This window comes from Aquarana catesbeiana, linkage group LG01 (genome assembly GCF_042186555.1).
Source record: "Aquarana catesbeiana isolate 2022-GZ linkage group LG01, ASM4218655v1, whole genome shotgun sequence".
Classification (NCBI taxonomy): Eukaryota; Metazoa; Chordata; class Amphibia; order Anura; family Ranidae; genus Aquarana; species Aquarana catesbeiana.
Window position 1 is genome coordinate 182,833,907 of NC_133324.1, and position 20,028 is coordinate 182,853,934.

The 20,028-nt window shown below is 41.1% G+C and overlaps 1 protein-coding gene across 11 annotated transcripts in view; it reads left to right on the forward strand.

Moving 5' to 3' along the window:
• The window catches only part of FER (FER tyrosine kinase), a 460,890-nt gene that overhangs the window by 408,501 nt on the left and 32,361 nt on the right, over positions 1 to 20,028 (forward strand). For all 11 annotated transcript variants that reach the window (XM_073624598.1, XM_073624589.1, XM_073624593.1 and 8 more), the window contains one exon: positions 12,887 to 13,041. In XM_073624598.1, the coding sequence (XP_073480699.1) occupies positions 12,887 to 13,041 (155 nt within the window). The remainder of the gene's footprint in view (positions 1 to 12,886; positions 13,042 to 20,028) is intronic.

The following is a 20,028-nucleotide window of genomic DNA, read 5'->3' on the forward strand; positions in this document are numbered from 1 at the left end:
TATATGCGTTTACACACATATAAAATGCATACAAACGCACACACATACCAAATGTATTAATATGGAAATCAATACCATAAAAACATGCTGGGATAAAATGTTGTAATAAAACGCATATGTATATGCGTTTACAGGCATATAAAATGCATACAAACGCACACACATACCAAATGTATTAATATGGAAATCAATACCATAAAAACATGCTGGGATAAAATGTTGTAATAAAACGCATATGTATATGCGTTTACACGCATATAAAATGCATACAAACGCACACTCATACCAAATGTATTAATATGGAAATTAGTACCATGAAAACATGTATGTATAAGAGATGAAATTAAAAAAAAAAAAGGAAACAGAGATAGGCGGAAGTATACTAACAAAGATGAAAGGTGGGTTTATATGATGGTGGAAATTTCTATACCTTCATTCATTCCACCAGGTGAAAGGACATCTAAATGATAAATCCAGTAAGTTTCTCTAGCGCAGAGTTTTTTGAATCGCTCTGCAGCTGGCAGAGAATTGGGGATGTGTTCAATCACCCAAACTTGAAGCCCTTTCGTGGATTGTTGGTGGGCTTGGGTAAAGTGTTTAGGCACGCTGTGGGCCACCTTTAATGGGTCAATGCCACTTTCGATTGACCTCCTATGCTCCCAAAACCTGGTCCTGAGAGCTCGTATAGTGCGGCCTACGTATAGTAGGCCGCAAGGGCAGGTAAGTCCATAAACTACAAAGTCTGAGGAGCAGTTGTAGAAGTCCTTCAGTGTATGGGTGACCCCCTTAGTGGTGAATGACTTTTTACCATGTTGTACGTATTGGCACGTTTTGCATAAGGGTTTGCGGCACTGGAACATACCAATTAGTGGAATGAGTATGGGCTTTGTCCAAGACAGTGTGTCTGGATTGGATTTTGCTGGGAGCTATTTTCATTTTTAAATTAGGCGCTCTCCGATATCTTACCCGTGGTCTATCTGGAATGAAAGGTTTTAGGAATGGGTCCTGTAATAGTATGGTCCAATGGTCAGCCCAGATTTTCTCCATTTTCCTGAATTGATGATGAAAGGTGGTAGTGAACCGAACAGTGTGGTTGGGTGGTTCACGCAATTGTTTTGGTGGTTTCCCTTTTAAATAATATTGAAATGCTTGGTCGATGAGAGCTGGGGGATAGTCCTTATCCCTGAATTTTTTAGTGAGTAGAGTACTTTGATCAACATTCTCTCATATTACATTATCCCACTTAATTATTTATATCATATATGTTTTGTATGTAGACCCATTTTGTCTTATATATTTATCGTTTTCAGCATGCGTATTGCCTGCCAATTTATGTACGTCTATGTTTAATAATGTTATCTTTTTATTTATATATCCCTACATATGTTATATAATTTTCATTGTATTTATGGATACTTCCCATGCGTGCGCATTGGTGCTCTGTGGGTTTAGCTTGTCCTCCTCTTTCCATTTTTCATATCCAGCATATATAATAACAGTTTTTATTTTTCTACTTTATATATGTCCATTAGTTTATCTAGACTATATATACATATTTTGCTCCCCTAGCAGTATTATATGTACTCAGTCCGGACCAGCATACTATATTCATAGTTTTTATTTGCATATTATAGTATTTACATCTTAATTTGGTTAGTCTACTTATTTCATTATCACTTCCAACCTCCCCCTCATTGCCTCATCCAGCTCCGCCCTTGTGTCCTTTCCTTATTTAATCCCTCTCTATTAGAGGTTGACCGATATGGGTTTTTCTCTGGCCGATGCCAAAGCCGATATTTAGAAATCGCGGTGGCCGATGGCCGATATATGATGCCGATTTTTTTGGGCCGATATATTAGGCCAATTTTCTTTTTTTTTTTCCCTTCATCGCATAAAATCTAACAGTTAGACCCCTTTCACACTGGGGCGTTTTTCAGGCACTTTTGGGCTAAAAATAGCGCCTGTAAAACGGCTCCCCTGCAGTCTATGTGAAAGCTCGAGTGCTTTCACACTGAGGCGATGCGCTGGCAGGATGTTAAAAAAAAGTCCTGCAAGCGGCATCTTCGGAGCGGTGTATACCGCTCCTCCACCACTCCTGCCCATTGAAATGAATGCGCACCGCTGCCGAAGCGCCTGCAAAGCGTTTCGGCAGCAACGCATCAGGGGCGCATTTAACCCCTTCTTCGGCCGCTAGCTGGGTTATAAGCTCCCCGCTAGCTGCCGAATAGCGCCGCTAAAATGACGGTAAAGCGCCGCTAAAACTAACAGCGTTTTACCGTCAACGCATGCCCGCTCCAGTGTGAAAGCAGCCTTAAGTGATAAGTGATACAGAAAATTTTTTATATTTAAACATTTATTAAACAAAACAAACCTCCAATCAGTTCACTTGTACGTATAATTTAGATTAAAAAAAAATAACTATCTTAAATATTAAATACACAAAAACAGGTAATCAAAACTTTTGGACGAAAAAAAAATGGGCTAACTTTACTGCTTTTTTTTTTTTTTTTATTTCATTAGTGTATTTTTAAAAAAAAAATTGCGTTTGAAAGACCGCTGCGCAAATACCGTGTGACATAAAATATTGCAACAACCGCTATTTTATTCCCTAGGGTCTCTGCTAGAAAAAATATATATAATGTTTGGGGGTTCTAAGTGATTTTCTAGCAGAAAATACAGGATTTTTTACTTGTAAGCAATAAGTGTCAGAAAAGATTTAGTCTTTAAATGGTTAAACTGAGAACTTCTCCAGAGTTCAGTCTATTGATAAAAGAACCTGAAAGAGATACAATGTATCTTCTTATCAGACTTGGCAGGCTGCCCAGAGGAGGAGAGAAGAACACTTCAGAAAACTTGCATTGACTTCTATTACAGAAGTCATTTGCAAGTCCCGCTGAAGGTATAATCGGCTTTTTTTATCAGCACAATCGGCCGATGCCGATTAAGTAAAAAAAGCCAAATATCGGCCGATATATCGGTCGACCTCTACTCTCTATGCAATTCAGACTTTGTCGGCTGAGGAAGGAGCGCGACTTGCAGAGCATCCAAGTGAGCACGCTCATGAAACGCGTCCATTTTTGATGACGTCGTCCCCCTGCTGCCAGCCATCCACTGTGTTCCAAGCCTCGTACTGAGGCTGCTCTTCCGGAGCCAGCCTTTACATCATTCAGAAGATCCCCGGTCATCATACACAGCACGGATCTTGTCACAGGATGTGGGAACATCATCTCGACTTTCTGATACCATGCTTTTCATTTTTATACTACATGTGAGTTGATCTTACGTTGTCTATTAAATTGATTTTTAAAAAACGACTGCACCCAGAGGCGCCTCTCCACTTGTGCTTTTTTATGTTCCAGCCATCACTGCTGTCCACACTCCCAGTGTGGAAGATTGGCAGGTGGATTTTCTCAGCAATTAACAGCTAAATTCAAAGGGATTGGCCCTTCTTCCAGGTGTGTTCACAGAAATTTGTCTGCTGTGGGGGTGTTGGATGTGGATCTTTCGGCATCCATATTTAAAAGCAAATTGGACAAGGACCGGGGATCCTCTGGCTATTGCAGTAGATACACTGTTAGCTCAGTGGGATACGTTTTCTCTGATATATGCTTCCTCTTCAACTCCTACCTCTTCTGTTAGACTGGATAAAGGTGGAGTATTTTCTGATAACCCTGATTGCACAGGCCTGGCCAGGAAGAATGTGGTATGCAAAGATTAAAATCCTCATGGCAGCCAAGTTTTGGGTTCTTCTAGATCAGATGGACCTGTCACAGGGTCTAATATTTCATCCTGCTTTGCAGTCACTGGCTTTGATAGCGTGGCTGTTGAAGATCAGGTTTTAGGCTCCGATTCCTACCCTTCCCAGGGTTAGAGTGTTAACCTCCATAAAAGTATATCGTCGTACTTGGAAGGCTTATTTCATATGATGTTAAATTCATAGGTTCCATCCTCGACAATATTTTGTGGGGCAGATCCCAGCTTTTCTTCAGTCTGGTCTGGAAATGTCCTTGGATTTGAGCACCATCATGGGCCATTCAGCATCAAACTTCTGTTACCTGTTATTCTCCATGTTTACAAAGTTCTACCAGGTTGATTTTTTTTTTTTCTCTTTCTGACATCAGTTTCAGATAAAGAGTCTTGCTAGAGGATTTATATAGGGGGTTCCCCTATTTCTGTTTCAGGATTTGGTCTTGTTGACCTTTGTTGGGTTGTTACCTCCCCATCAGATTTATTGCTTTTGGACTTCCTATGTAGTAATTACTATTAATTCCTTTGTGTCCTGTGATGTACTCTAACCAAAGGATTTTACAGGTAAACCAAAAATCCTATTTTGTTCTGGATTATGTCTTAAAGCTGGCAGTCGACTCCCTTGTAAAAGCAATCCAGTGGCTAGTTAGATGCTGGATTGCTTTTACAAGCAGCGGGCAGGGACTCTCCCCTCCCTCTGCCCCCCCTCCTTTCCATAGCTTGCTCAGGCTCCCCCATCCCACCGGGTTCGCTATCTACTATGGTAGCCCGGAAGCGATGACCTCAAATCACTTCTTGTTTACCCAGATGTCAACTGCGCCATTTTTTTAATATCAAAAGCATTTGAAAATTCAGATCTTGGTGTTTTGGTAGCCTATTGCTGCCACTAGGATGTTTACATTTCTTGTGACAGCAATAAAAGTGAAAAAAAAAAATCACCACTTATCATAAAATAATATTTACTCGGTGTAACATCTTTTATAATTTACAAAACAAATTGGGCTGTCTTTTTTTTTTTTTGCATTAAAATTCAAAAAAGTGTATTTTTTCCCCAAAAAAATTGCATTTGAAAAAACGCTGCGCAAATACAGTGTGACATAAAATATTGCAAGAACCACCAATTTATTCTTTAGGGCCTCTGCTTTAAAAAAAAAAAAAAATAATGTTTTTGGGTTCTAAGTAATTTTGCAGCAAAAAATACTGATTGTTGCATATAGACAATAGGTGCCAGAAAAGACCTGGTCTAGAACTGGTTATAGAAAATCTGACATTCAGCCTAGTCTTTCATGCTTATTTAAGATGACTTTTGTGCCATTTTTAATATTTACTTCAGTACCATACTTGAAAGAGCCATTAATGTGCAGGTAATCAATATGCATTTTTTTTATCCGTTGTCTGCCACTGCATATATCAAAGTGCTCAGCTTCTAGAGAAATTAATATGTTGAGCATGTATGTGATTGATCACCTCAAGTTTTAGTTCTCTTCATGACTGCTTTTCAAAGGCTTATACTTAGGTACTTGCTTGGTAGTGCTGGATCCTGACATGTACATATTTGCTCCATTATTTTATTATTCTAATAATTGTCAATATGACCTTGCAGTTGAGCAAAATCACTACAGAGTTACTAAATAGTTCTGCTACTAGAATTGTGATACAGCAGGACACTAAAGTTGTAGCTGCCACCAACTCAATTTTTGTGTTTTTCATGCAGTACATATTATTTTGAGGACCCTCTGAATGCCTGAATTATCTTCTTTTTGCTAATGTTCTCCATTTAGTAAGGCTCGGTTCACACTGGGGCGACTTGTCAGGCGACCTAGTCGCCTGACAAGTCGCCTCCCGTTCTGTGCTATGGAACCGTTCTAATCGGAGCGACGCAAGTCGCTCCGACTTAGAAAAAGGTTCCTGTATTACTTTGGGGGCGACTTGGGGCGACTTGCATAGACTTCTATGCAGAAGTCGTCTCGCAAGTCGCCCCGGCAGTCGTTTGCAGGTCGCCTCGCTGAGGCGACCTGCAAGTCGTGCCGCCCATGTGTGAACCGAGCCTAAAGATTCAATTTTCTTCTGGCTACACAGAAGATACTTACATAGTATCATGCTGGCCTCATTGCTTTAACGTGTATGCAAACTCAATATATTTCTCCTATTTGCTCCCTTATGACCTGCTATATATACCATTGAAATTGTGTTATAATATCTGTTTGACAAGTGCAAAAATAAAAGTAACTGCTGATTCGGCCAAAAATCCTATGAGCTGATAACTTCCTCTGTGCTCTCTGCCTTTTACCCCATTTATCTCCGTGGACTACAAAACACCTTTTTGTGTTATGGAAAGTGCTTTTATAATTTTATGTAGTCCTAATGCACTATCTGTAAAGTGCAATCTATCAGATTTTGTTTTGCGGTTTAAAAGTGCTTTAAAGTGGTTCTAAAGAGGTTTATACTTGCCTGTTTTTGCACAGAGCACCCCCAAACCACCTCCTCGCTCGGCTCCTCTTCTGTGTCTGCCCCCATAGCAAGCTGCTTGGTATGTTGGCAGACATATCGCCCTCACTCCTGAGTCACACTATTTGTCCATAGACATACACACTGCGGTTTGGCCCCACCCCTGCTCCCTTTTCACTGGAATTGATTGACAGCAGCAAGAGCCAATGGCTCCCATTGCTATCAATCTGCCCTCTGAGACCAGGAAGAAAGAGTAGCAGTGCTGCAGGCGAGGACAACACTGGATTGATACAAGGGGTATAGGTAAGTATTAGGGGGGAGCAAGTAGTTAGTGAAATGTTTTGTTTAACTTAATACAGGTAAGATTAAAAAAAAATGTATTTAATTTAAAATGTTGGTCTTGTGTTCATTTTCAGTGCTCAGGTTTAAGTATAAGACTGCCCTGGTAGCTGGGAATTGTCTGACCCGGGTGGCTAACTTCAAAATGGGTATAGGTATACCAGTGCTTAAATCACAGTACCATTTCACCATCCCATATATGGGGACAGTAATGTGAAGGGTACTGAGGAACGTGGGAGGAGAGTATTGTAAGGTGGGAGGGGCTGAGGAAAGTAACGTGGTGGGGGGGTGAGGACTGTAATGTGAAGTGAGCTGAGGACAATAATGTGGGAGGGGGACGGTAAGAGAGTACTCTGCAGTGAAGGAACATGGGGACAGTACTGTTGAAAGGAGTTTGATGTCACGGAAGTGCGAGAACACTACTGTGAAAGGGGTGGAGGAGAATCTGAGGACACTCGTCAAGAAAGGGATCTTGATGTGAAAGGGGAGGGGAATGTGATGTGAAGTGAGGACTTAGGACACTGATGTAAGAAAGGGTTCAGATCTGTGCATTTGGTGCAAATGATGTTGGTAGATCAGCCCTTTAATTTTAATTAACCCTCGAGAAACATGGAGAAAGAACTCCCTGACCCTTTTTTCAAAATCGCACTGCACTAAACTGTTGCTGCAACAACATTAGTTTTGGTGCACCTGAAAACGCGCCACAGGTGCCATTGTTTGGGGATGCCACTAAGAATTAATGGCACTGTTGTGCTTCTCCTCAAGTGCAGTGTTCCTCTGCAAGTCAGTCATGTGCGATTTTGAGTGCATTTCCTAACTGCAGGGATGGGGGGCTGTGATGTGAAGGACCTGCGTTATCGTACAAACATGAGATTCGGACCTTTTGCTGGAAGAAACTTTTAAGGACCAGACCTCTGTGAATTTTAATTCAATACCCCTTGCTATGGGATATCTGCTTTTAGAAAATATATAATGTTTTGGGGGTTTTATGCAATCTTCAGGCCCAAAATTATTTTTAAATGTGTGTAAAAAGGCAGCAAACGGGTTAAACATTTGATGTGTTTTTATTGCGAATAAGATATGGGTTTATGAGATTTGCAAATCATTGCATTCTGATTTTATGTATACAGTGCCTTGAAAAAGTATTCATACCCCTTGAAATTACAGTTTTATTGGTTTCAAAAGGATATCAATAGAAACAGTACCAAAGTTATACAAAAATATAATCCACAATCTCAACCCCTCCCTCAAAAAAAAAAAAAAGTTTATATATATATATATATATATAATCTTATAGAAGTGAGTACACCCCTCACATTTTTGTAAATATTTTATTCTACCTTTTCATGTGACAACACTGAAGAAATGACACTTTGCTACAATGTAAAGTAGTGAGTGCACAGCTTGCATAACTGTGTAAATTTGCTGTCCCCTCAAAATAACTCAGCACACAGCCATTTATGTCTAAACTGCTGGTAACAAAAGTGAGTACACCCCTAAGTGAAAATATCCAAATTGGGCCCAAAGTGTCAATATGGAGTTCACCAGAGCTTCACAAGTTGCCACTGGAGTCCTCTTCCACTCCTCCATGATGACATCACGGAGCTGGTGGATGTTAGAGACCTTGCGCTCCTCCACCTTCTGTTTGAGGATGCCCCACAGATGCTCAATAGGGTTTAGGTCTGGAGACATGCTTGGCCAGTCCATCACCTTTACCCTCAGCTTTTTTTGCAAGGCAGTGGTCGTCTTGGAGGTGTGTTTGGGGTCATTATCATGTTGGTATACTGTCCTGCGGCCCAGTCTCTAAAGGGAGGGGATCATGCTCTGCTTCAGTATGTCAAAGTACATGTTGGCATTCGTGGTTCCCTCAATGAACTGTAGCTCCCCAGTGCTGGCAGCACTCAGACCATGACACTCCCACCACCATACTTGACTGTAGGCAAGACACACTTGTCTTTCTACTCCTCTCCTGGTTGCCGCCACACACGCTTGACACCATCTGAACCAAATAAGTTTATCTTGGTCTCATCAGACCACAGGACATGGTTCCAGTAATCCATGTCCTTAGTCTGCTTGTCTTCAGCAAACTGTTGGTGGGCTTTCTTGTGCATCATCTTTAGAAGAGGCGTTTGCTTCTGCGTGCGAGCTCGGCGGGACAGTGTGCTTTAAAAAAAAAAATTCTGGTCACTTTTATTCCTATTGCAAGGAATGTAAACATCCCTTGTAATAGAAACAAAAGAGATCTGGTGTCAAAAAGACCTCAGATCTAACATTTACAATAAAGTGCAATAAAAAAAAAGTAAATGTCTTTTTTTTTTTTTGCAAAAGTAATTTCCCCTTTAAGACCATTGGGCGGAAGTGACATTTGAGGTCGCTTCCGCCATCCAATGGTGTGGAGCAGAGCAAGGGGGCATCTTTCCCTCACTCGGCATCCAGCGTGTGAGGGGAGAGGACCTGATCGTCTCCGCCGCTACAAGTGGCTCCAGTAAGCGGTGGAGACCAAAAGTGATCTTGCGGCTAGCTGCTGCCATAACAACGGTATTCCACTTCAAACAACTGACGTACAACTGTGGCGGGCGGTCCTTAAGTAGCTAAACTTCTCCACAACTTTATCCCTGACCTGTCTGGTGTGTTCCTTGTCATTCATGATGCTGTTTGTTCGCTAAGGTTCTCTAACAAACCTCTGAGGGCTTCACAGAACAGCTGTATTTATACTGTACTGAGATTATATTACACACAGGGGGGCTCTATTTACTAATTAGGTGACTTCTGAAGGCAGTTGGTTCCACTAGACTGTGGTTAGGGGTATCAGAGTAAAGGGAGCTGAATACAAATGCATGCCACACTTTACAGATATTTATTTGTAAAAATTTTGAAAACCATTTATCATTTTCCTCCCACTTCACAATTATGTGCCACTTTGTGTTGGTCTATCACATAAAATCCCAATTAAATACATTTACGTTTTTGGTTGTAAAATGACAAATTGTGGAAAAATTCTAGGAGCATGTATTTTACAGTGTCCCAACATTTTTAGAATTGGGGTTGTATATCTGAAAAAAGGGTTTCGGCTAACGGTACACTTTAAATAGAAACTGCCAGGTGGCCCTGAAAAAAAAAATATCCTTCTTTAACCTCTTAAGTACCATCCTGTAAAAAACATATTCCATATCAGGTAATGTTTTTAGTTTCCAGTGCTGTAATAGTTTGACATAAACACTGCAGCACAGTGGTGTAGTGGTTAGCACTCTCGCCTTGCAGCAATAGTTCGAATCCCAACCACGACACTACCTGCCTGGAGTTTGCATGTTCTCCCTGTGCCTGCGTGGGTTTCCTCCGGGTACTCCGGTTTCCTCCCACACTTCAAAGACATGCTGTTAGGTTTATTGGCTTCTGTCCAAAAAAAAAAAAAAAAAATTGGCCCTGGTGTATAGGTGTGAGTTGGGGACCTTGGATTGCAGACCCCTTGGGGGTGGGGACCGGTGTGGGTGTGGTGGAGGGCTGTGTAGATTGATGGCGCTACATGGGTACCTTAAATATATATATAAAAAAAAATAATAATAATATAGTGGATGGGCATCTTGATGGGACGCAGTGTGCGGGCATGGGGACAATTGTGGTTGCTTACTCAGGTTGAACTGGATGGACTGGTGTCTTTATTCAACCTTACTAACTATGTAACTATGTAACACTGTCACACATCACTGTATCCAAACAAATCTTGAATCATTTTGAGACAGAGCATCCTTTTGGTTATATTTGATAACCACTGTTATTCTTTAGCAGGCTAAAGGAAAAAAGAAGACAAAAGATTTAAAAAAAAAAATGTATGCTTTACTTTCTGCAAAAAAATTTAAAAAAAAACAGCCAGAAAAGTACACAGACCACCAAAATGTAATTTTTTGGGGGGAAATTTGACCACCCAAGGTGATCTCGTTTTTTGTCGCTTTGAGGGGGACCAAACATGGAAATTGGTAATGGTATACTAGATACAGCTCTTACACAGAGAGAGGAAGAGATACAGGGTTTGATGCACAAATCACACACAGTGGGAAGATAGCATTAAAAGGGTAAAGGAGGTGTGAAAGAGTAAAGTAAAGTGATTCTTATTTTTCCATTGTAAGTGGAAGGGGCAGACACTCTCAGCAGCAATGACATTGTACAGACCTGTTTGGATCAGTTCTGCACACTGTGCCTGTAAACGGCGCCATCTGATTACAGCTCGGTTCACAGGAACTAACAGGCACAATGGCCACAGGACAGTGCTTTATCCACTGGGTAAATACTGTAACTGTCCACCACTTTGCCATTGATAAATGACCTGCAGTAGATTAAGTGATTAAAGCGTATGTCCAGCCAAAAACTTTTTTGCCTACATTTTTTGTATATTTCCACATACAACATGGACAGATTAAAATTCCTGTTATGTTTTTACTACTATTTGTTGAGATTTTCCCTCAACCAAAACAATTTCACCAGAGGAAGTAAGGGAATATCGTTAAGGGCTGCCATCCGATGTGTGAATGAGCCTGAAATAATTGATCATTGAAGGAAATGGTAAAGGAACAAAACATGTTTATTAATAAAGAATGTTTTGACAAGGTGCCATTTTATTTTTTTTTTAAATAGCATATACAGTGGGGATGTTAAGTACCCCCTTACATTTTTCACACTTTGTTATATTGCAGCCATTTGCTAAAATCATTTAAGTTCATTTTTTTTCCCTCATTAATGTACACACAGCACCCCATATTGACAGAAAAGCACAGAATTGTTTTCATTTTTGCAGATTTATTAAAAAAGAAAAACTGAAATATCACATGGTCCTAAGTATTCAGACTTTGGTCATTATTTAGTAGAAGCACCCTTTTGCTCTAATACAGCCATGAGTCTTTTTGGGAAAGATGCAACAAGTTTTTCACACCTGGATTTGGGGTTCCTCTGCCATTCCTCCTTGCAGATCCTCTCCAGTTCTGTCAGGTTGGATGGTAAACGTTGGTGGACAGCCATTTTTAGGTCTCTCCAGAGATGCTCAATTGGATTTAAGTCAGGGCTCTGGCTGGGCCATTCAAGAACAGTCACGGAGTTGTTGTAAAGCCACTCCTTCGGTGCTTAGGGTCATTGTCTTGTTGGAAGGTAAACCTTCGGCCCAGTCTGAGGTCCTGAGCACTCTGGAGAAGGTTTTTGTCCAGGATATCCCTGTACTTGGGGGCATTCATCTTTCCCTCGATTGCAAACAGTCGTCCTGTCCCTGCAGCTGAAAAATACCCCCACAGCATGATGCTGCCACCACCATGCTTCACTGTTGGGACTGTATTGGACAGGTGATGAGCAGTGCCTGGTTTTCTCCATTCATACCGCTTAGAATTAAGGCCAAAAAGTTCTATCTTGGTCTCATCAGACCAGAGAATCTTATTTCTCACCATCTTGGAGTCCTTCAGGTGTTTTTTTAGCAAACTCCATGCAGGCTTTCATGTGTCTTGCACTGAGGAGAGGCTTCCGTCAGGCCACTCTGCCATAAATCCCCGATTGGTGGAGGGCTGCAGTGATGGTTGACTTTCTATAACTTTCTCCCATCTCCCAACTGCATCTCTGGAGCTCAGTCACAGTGATCTTTGGGTTCTTCTTTACCTCTCTCACCAAGGCTCTTCTCCCCCGTTAGCTCAGTTTGGCCAGACGGCCAGCTCTAGGAAGGGTTCTGGTCGTCCCAAACGTCTTTCATTTAAGGATTATGGAGGCCACTGTGCTCTTAGGAACCATAAGTGCAGCAGAAATTTTTTTGTAACCTTGGCCAGATCTGTGCCTTGCCACAATTCTGTCTCTGAGCTCTTCAGGCAGTTCCTTTGACCTCATGATTCTCACTTGCTCTGACATGCACTGTGAGCTGTAAGGTTTTATATAGACAGGTGTATGGCTTTCCTAATCAAGTCCAATCAGTATAATCAAACACAGCTGGCCTCAAATGAAGGTGTAGACCCATCTCAAGGATGATCAGAAGAAATTGACAGCACCTGAGTTAAATATATGAGTGTCACAGCAAAGGGTCTGAATACTTAGGGACCATGTGATTTTCAGTTTTTCTTTTTTAATAAATCTGCAAAAATGTCAACAATTCTGTGTTTTTCTGTCAATGTGGGGTGCTGTGTGTACATCAATGAGGAAAAAAAAACGAACTTAAATGAGTTTAGCAAATGGCTGCAATATAACAAAGAGTGAAAAATTTAAGGGGGTCTGAATACTTTCCCACTGTATATCTCTGGAAAAATATATTACAAGCAGTAGAATTATTAATGCATTCCTGTTAATCTGAAAGTAAATTAAATTCCTTTCCAACACATTTTGTGTTTCCTAGGGACCTGGCGGCACGGAACTGCCTAGTAGGTGAAAATAATACTTTGAAAATCAGTGACTTTGGCATGTCTCGTCAGGAGGATGATGGAATATATTCATCCTCTGGTTTAAAGCAGATCCCTATCAAATGGACAGCCCCAGAAGCTCTTAACTATGGTAAGGCTCATTTTTTTTAATCTGTGATCAATGCGTTTTACTTATTTGCTGTACTATATTACATATTACACATTTTCATGCTTTCAGCATTTTTTTTTTTTTTTGTTAATTGTAGTAAGTGAATTGCATACTGCAGATGGTAAAAGTATTTCTCATTTCTGATCCACGTTGCTTAGAGGGCACCTGTTTGTGGAAATGATGTGGCTGTGGTTAATAATGTTGCTTTTTGCTTGCAGCCACACAAGGACATGGTCTTAAAGTGGTTGTAAACCCATAAAAAAAAAATACTTATCTTAGATCGATGCTGTTGCTGGGAGCAGCCGGTCACGCCACGTGCCCTTTCTTCAGTGCGCATGCGCCGATAACGGCGCAAGCGTATATGGTAAATATCTCCTAAACCGTGCAGTACCTACAGGTAAGCCTTATTGTAGGCTTATCTGTAGGTATAAGTGGTGTTAAAGGGTTTACAACCACTTTAATGCCATTGATATTGTCGCCCTCCTGGTCCAGGTGAAGCTGTTGTAAAAAACATCAACTTTTTGTAAACATGCAGCACAGTTGGTATACTGGATACTAATATTAAAATTGTACCTGCATAAGTTATGTTGGTTGTAGGTAGTGAAGTTGGAAATCCCCTTTACAGCTGGGTTAATTACACATTTTTTTTATTCAAATTCTTTATTTATATCATCCAATATACACACAGCAGTTGGTTAATCCAAATGTAATTAAATATAGTGCTCATAAATCAAACCTATACAGACCAGATATACCACTTCAGTTACCATTAATGTAAATATATGGATGGCCGTATCTGAACGCCCAGTTATCCTAAAGTCTACCCGGTCTTGAACTATTAAATAATCACACAAAAAAAAAAAGACTAAACAAATATAGCCGCCCACGGGGAAGGTAGAGGCACCTAATAGCATTCCCACATTATATTTCGATCGCCTCAAGATACAAAAAGGTCCTTTCCTTCCTCTGAGAATTTGAATATATTCCACTGAGCCCAAGTTTCAAGGTATGTCTCGTGCCGATTTTGGGCCGAGAGTATCAAGTCTTCCATCTTAAATCTCTCCACTGCCGTGCAATACATGATCTGGCAGCATTAATAAAATGGCGCAAAATTAGTTTATTATATGTCTTTTCTGGTCTATGAGAAACGTGTAATAAGAATAGAGCCGGATCTTCAGGGAGGGTGCAATCTGTAAATTTCTGTGATATACGATGCACCGCCTTCCAGAAGTATTCCAGCTTCGGCACGACCAGAAAATATGAAATAACGTCCCCCTGTCTTCCAGACATCTCCAACATTTGTCAGAAATTGAGGGGGAGTATTTATGAAGTATTGAAGGTGTATGATACCATCTCGTCAAGATTTTAAAATTGGTTTCCTGAACCCGAGTACATATAGATGATTTTAAAGCCAGACTTATATTCCTTTTCTGTTGTGCCGGGGAGAAGGTCCTATCCAATATAATTTCTCACTTCTTTATAAAGGGGGGGTATACCCCTGGGGGGGGGGCAATCAGTAACGCATACATTTGTGAAAGTGTGTGGGAGAGGGGGTCTGTGTCCTCACATAGTTTTTCTAATGGAGTCAACGTTCGTTGGAATCTGTCCGGGGGCGGAAGGGTATTAAGAAAGTGTTGAAGTTGTGCACCACTCCAAAAGTCAAGGCTGAATCGTTCCTTTGACAAAGTCAGCACCGGCAATGAGGGTCAAGTCGTGGTTTGTGTAAAGTGTGAAGCCTGGTAACAATGTGTGTCTAACAATGTTCTAAATGGACCCTCTTGTAATCCCAGGGGAAAACGGGAATTCCCCACAATAGGATACAGAGGAGAGTGGGCAGGTGATAACAAGGTAGTAGAGCATATTCGAGAGCAGATACATAAAGTAGGGCCCACGGTCGGGTGCTTCCTAAGGGCCAGACTAAGATCTGCAAAGCACCAAACTGCCTGACGCAACAGGACCGTACTTTGGAATTGCTCAGTCCTTGGCCACAGTTTAAGATTTACGTGTCTACACCAATCTATTAATCTCCCCGAGTGAACTGCCTGGTAATATTTCTGCATATCGGGTACCGCGCCACCCCCCCATACTGCCCCATACTGCTTAGGCATAGTCATGAGTCGGCGTTGTAATCTAGGTCTTTTATGGGCCCAAATAAAGTTGGTTATTAACGCTGGTTATTAATCTGTTAAAAAAATTCTGGGGGAATGTAGATTGGCAATGTTTGGAAGAGATACACAAATTTGGGCAGGATTGACATTTTAATTATATTACATCTACCGAACCAAGAGTAAAGGCCCTGATGCCATTTAGAAAGTAAGGTCCGTACTCTACTAAGTAGAGGTGGGAAATTCAATGCATATATTTGATTTAACTTGGGTGGAATGAGCGTGCCCAAGTATTTAAGGGCCGTTACAGTCCATCTAAAGTTAGCTTTTAGGATTTTGATTTGGGATGTGGACATAGATACCCCCATTGCCTCTGATTTCAACATATTAATTTTTAAGTTAGAAAGGGACCCATATTGATCTAGTTCTCTTAAAAGGTTCGGTAGGGATATACCTGGTTTAGTAAGTGAAAATAAAAGGTCATCCGCATATGCGGATAACTTATAATGTGAATCCCCAGTTCGTATCCCCATAATATCCGGGTTTTGCCTAACCCTACAGAGAAATGGCTCTAGGCAGAGCGCACAAAAACAAGAGGTGATAGGGGGCACCATTGACAGGTTCCTTTTGAAATTGAAAAAGGTTCTGATAAAAATCCATTTGCTTTAATTTGTGCCATAGGTTTCGAGTATACACTCGAAATCCATCCAATCATCCTTTCCCCTAGCCCCACATATCGTAAGACCGAGAACATAAAAGGCCAATTAACCCGGTCGAACGCCTTTTCGGCGTCCATGCCCAGGAACACAGAAGGGGTATTAGAGGCATCAGCTAGATGGATAAGGTTCAAGACTTTAATGGTGTTGTCTCGGGCCTCACAAGTTGGTATAAAGCCGACCTGGTGAAGATGGATTAAATCCGTCAGGTGTGGTTGAATACGTGTTGCTATAATTTTTGTAAATAACTTCAGGTCCACTTTTAATAGAGAAATAGGACGGTAACTACCACATGCTGACAGATTCTTATCCTCCTTGGGTATGACAGTAATATGTGCTTTCAGGGCTTCATTAGGGAGTACCGTCTCATGTCTTCATGCTTGCCAAGCTGGGGCAAAAATAGCTGATAATATTTATGGGTAAATCCATCCGGGCCCGGAGATTTACCGAGTTTGGATGTGTTAATCGCCTTTTGCAATTCCTCTAGAGCAGTGGTCTCCAAACTGTGGCCCAGGGGCCAGATGCGGCCCTTTGATTGCTTTTATCCAACCCCTGGGTGCAATATTTTATTCACTGACAGCAATGAAGTGTACAATTCCTCCCAATGACACCAAAGATGAGGCAAAGTTCCTCCCAATGACACAACAATGGGGCCCAATGACACCAATGATGAGGCACAATTCCTCCCAATGACACCAATGATGGGGCACAATTCCTCCCAATGACACCAATAATGGGGCACAATTCCTTCCAATGACACCAATGATGGGGCACAATTCCTCCCAATGACACCAATGATGGGGCACAATTCCTCCCAATGACACCAATGATGGGGCACAATTCCTCCCAATGACACCAATGATGGGGCACAATTCCTCCCAATGACACCAATGATGAGGGACAAATTCCTCCCAATGACACCAATGATGGGGCACAATTCCTCCCAATGACACCTATGATGGGGCACAATTCCTCCCAATGACACCAATGATGGGGGATTGTTTACTTTCACTGATGCTGGAACATATTGTACTGCCGATGGTCAGAGTCCGGCCCCTCTAAAATCTAAAGGACAGTAAACTGGCCCTTTGTTTAGAAAGTTTGGAGACCCCTGCTCTAGAGTGATGGGGGGCCTCCAGTTCCTTTCAGGTCTGTTCTGACAACTGAGGAATACCTGAAGATGAAATATATTCCTCAGTGTTCTGTTGTGGTTGCAGTCCCGTAGGTAGATTATATAAAGATTGATAAAACCTCCGAAAAGTAGATACTATCTGAGTAGGGGTATATGCCTTTCTACCCTCTGTCATCTATGAAAGGTCCGTAAGTTTGTGTACGCTGTTCCTGCAAGGCTCTAGCTAATTCATAGTAGTATTTCCGACCGTACTGCATTGCTGCCTTAGCTCTATAGTAGAGTAAAGAGGTCACTTGTCTGCGTAAGTTACCAAGTTCAGTCTCTACGGCTATCTCGGGTTTCTGTTTATGTTGAACCTCTAGGGCCTGTATGTCCGTTAATATTTTAGTCCCGTTTCTCTGGCCTTTTTAATTCTGGATCCATGTTTAATAAGAACCCCCCTTATTACTGTTTTATGCACTTCCCAAATTATCCCTGCATCGACTGCTGGTGTATTATTCCTCAATTACATCCTCAATTACTGACTTGTCCTCTAGTAGACTCTCATTAAGTCACCACTGTCTGCTGTTAGAGCAGAGGTGTTCAGTTATGTTCCATGTCAATGTAACCGGGCATGGTCTGACCATGTAATATTCCCTATGTCCACTGCTTTAACTGACGATAGCATTCGATGGGGAATAATGAACAGGTCAATTTGAGAGTACACCTTATGTGGAGGGGAATAAAAAGTATAATCCTTATCATCAGGGTAGAACAGTCTCCACGCATCAATAAGTAGGTGATTATGTAATGCCTGTAAAACTCATTTGCGACGGCCCATAGTAACCGAGGAATTACCTATCGATGTATCTACCTTAGGTTCTAGAGCAAGATTGAAATCTCTGCCCAACAGAAGCTTGCCTTCAGCAAATTTCATGAGCCTATTGATAGTAGAACAGATAAATTGGTCTTGATTGCAATTAGGAACATTAACCGTGGCCAATGTTACTTTAATGCCACCAATCGTGCCCTTAAGAAACAAAAATCTACCCTCTTTATCTGCTCTTATATCCCGTAGGCTCTGCCTGGATATCAAAATAGATACCCCCCTGGACTTGGATGTCCTATTAAAAGCGTGGTATACAAATGGATGGAGGCTATTCTTTAGGGTTGGTGCCTTGCCTTCTTTAAAATGGGTTTCCTGGATGTATGCCACGTCAGAATGTGACTGTTTCAAATCCTGAAGGAGCATCCTATGCTTCTCAGGCACTACATTAAGCCCTTTAACGTTTAACATTTTCCCTGCGGGCGACATAAAAAAAAAAAAAAAAAAAAGACAAGAAAGAAAAGGAAGCAAGAAAAGCAAAAAGATAAAGAGCAAAAGGGTTCTATTAACCCTAATCTAACAGCGAGGGATTTACTAACCTCTCGCACCTTCCCTCTTACAGACCGAGAGGGATCAAGAAAAACAAAAATATAAGCGCTCGCATACAAATTACCACTTAAGTGAGCACAGGCCTAAGTGGGGACGTGGTCAAGAGAAGGCGGGGGGGGACTGCTCCCCTCCCTCCGATGACCAAAAAATCATATTTATAAACACTGACCTGTGTATTCAGTATATACAATAATCCAATAATAACTGTAGGCTATCTATATCAACTCTAAATGTCATATACAAAACGAAAAGCAAAAAAAAAAAGGGGGAGTGGGAACGGGGAATAATACTAGCAATCTACAACTAACTCGTGCGTGTTCGTTCCTGAGCGATCTTTGTGTGTCCACTGGCTGTGGTTGACAGCAATGGGAGCCAAATCGACACACAAAGCCAAAAGTAAAGAACTTAAATTCATCAGATTGGTTTGTAAATTATGCAGGTACCTGCACATTGGATGACAGTTAATCCTCTAGATGCATCTTTTTTTTGTCATAAAAATATGTTTATTATAGAAACCATTAAATACATATCAAAAATTATACATTCTCAGATTAAGATATGATAAAATGGTACAGAGTAGAAACATACACAAATGTTGCACAATAAGTATCATACTGCATCAAAGTGATCTGCATCTATATAGGCAATATAGATATATCAAAAACAAGCATACATAAAATATCTTGTTAAATATAAAGATAAGACCCAGAACTCTGGGCATACCTGACCTCCTCCAACAAAAAAGAAAAGAAAACACACATGGAGCAGTATCACCTACAAAGGCCTTTATAGAGGCCTATCCCTGTAGAATTCTGTCCCTTACCAGCTGGTGTGGTTCTAGGCCTGGGACATCTAGCCATGGTTGCCATATAGAATAAAATTTGCGAGTGGCAATTGACCTATGCCAATAAGTCAACTTTTCACGTATATGCATATTATTTACTTGTTCCACCCACTGCCTCCTTGTAGGTACCCGAGGAGCAATTAGTTTTTTGCGAGTGGTATACAATAAACGTAATATCGCAGTATGCGCATGCGGGTTAAGGGAATCCTCCTCCAGCACACCCAACAAACAAACAATGGGGTCCCTCGGACTCTAAAACATAAATACTCGTGATATCATATCCAAAATCTCATTCCAATAGTGGGAAAGCTTGGGGCATTTCCAAAGCATGTGAAGAAGATAACTATGATCTCTCTCACATTATGGACACAAGGGAGTGCTCCTATTCCCCAATCTGTGTAACTGGACTGGCGTTCTAAAACCCCTATGTAGTAAATATAAATGAGAAAGTTTTTGGGAGGCTGATACTGAGACGAAGGGGGTAGAAGACAAACTAAGGCCCCAAGTTTCACCATCAGTGATACCCAGGTCCTTCTTCCATTCTTTTCTGCATGGCAACGCAGAAGCATACTAGAGGGCATTAAAGTGGATGTAAACCCAAAAAAAAAAAATTTTCTTTTGATGTCCTAATGTAGAGTATAAGATTTCCTATCATTTGAGCCCAGTCTTAACACACAGAGTTAATCCAGCTCTGAGCAATCCTCTTATTGTTCAGTGAGGTAAATCTTGACAGAGAAAAACTTTGTCAAATCCTCCCC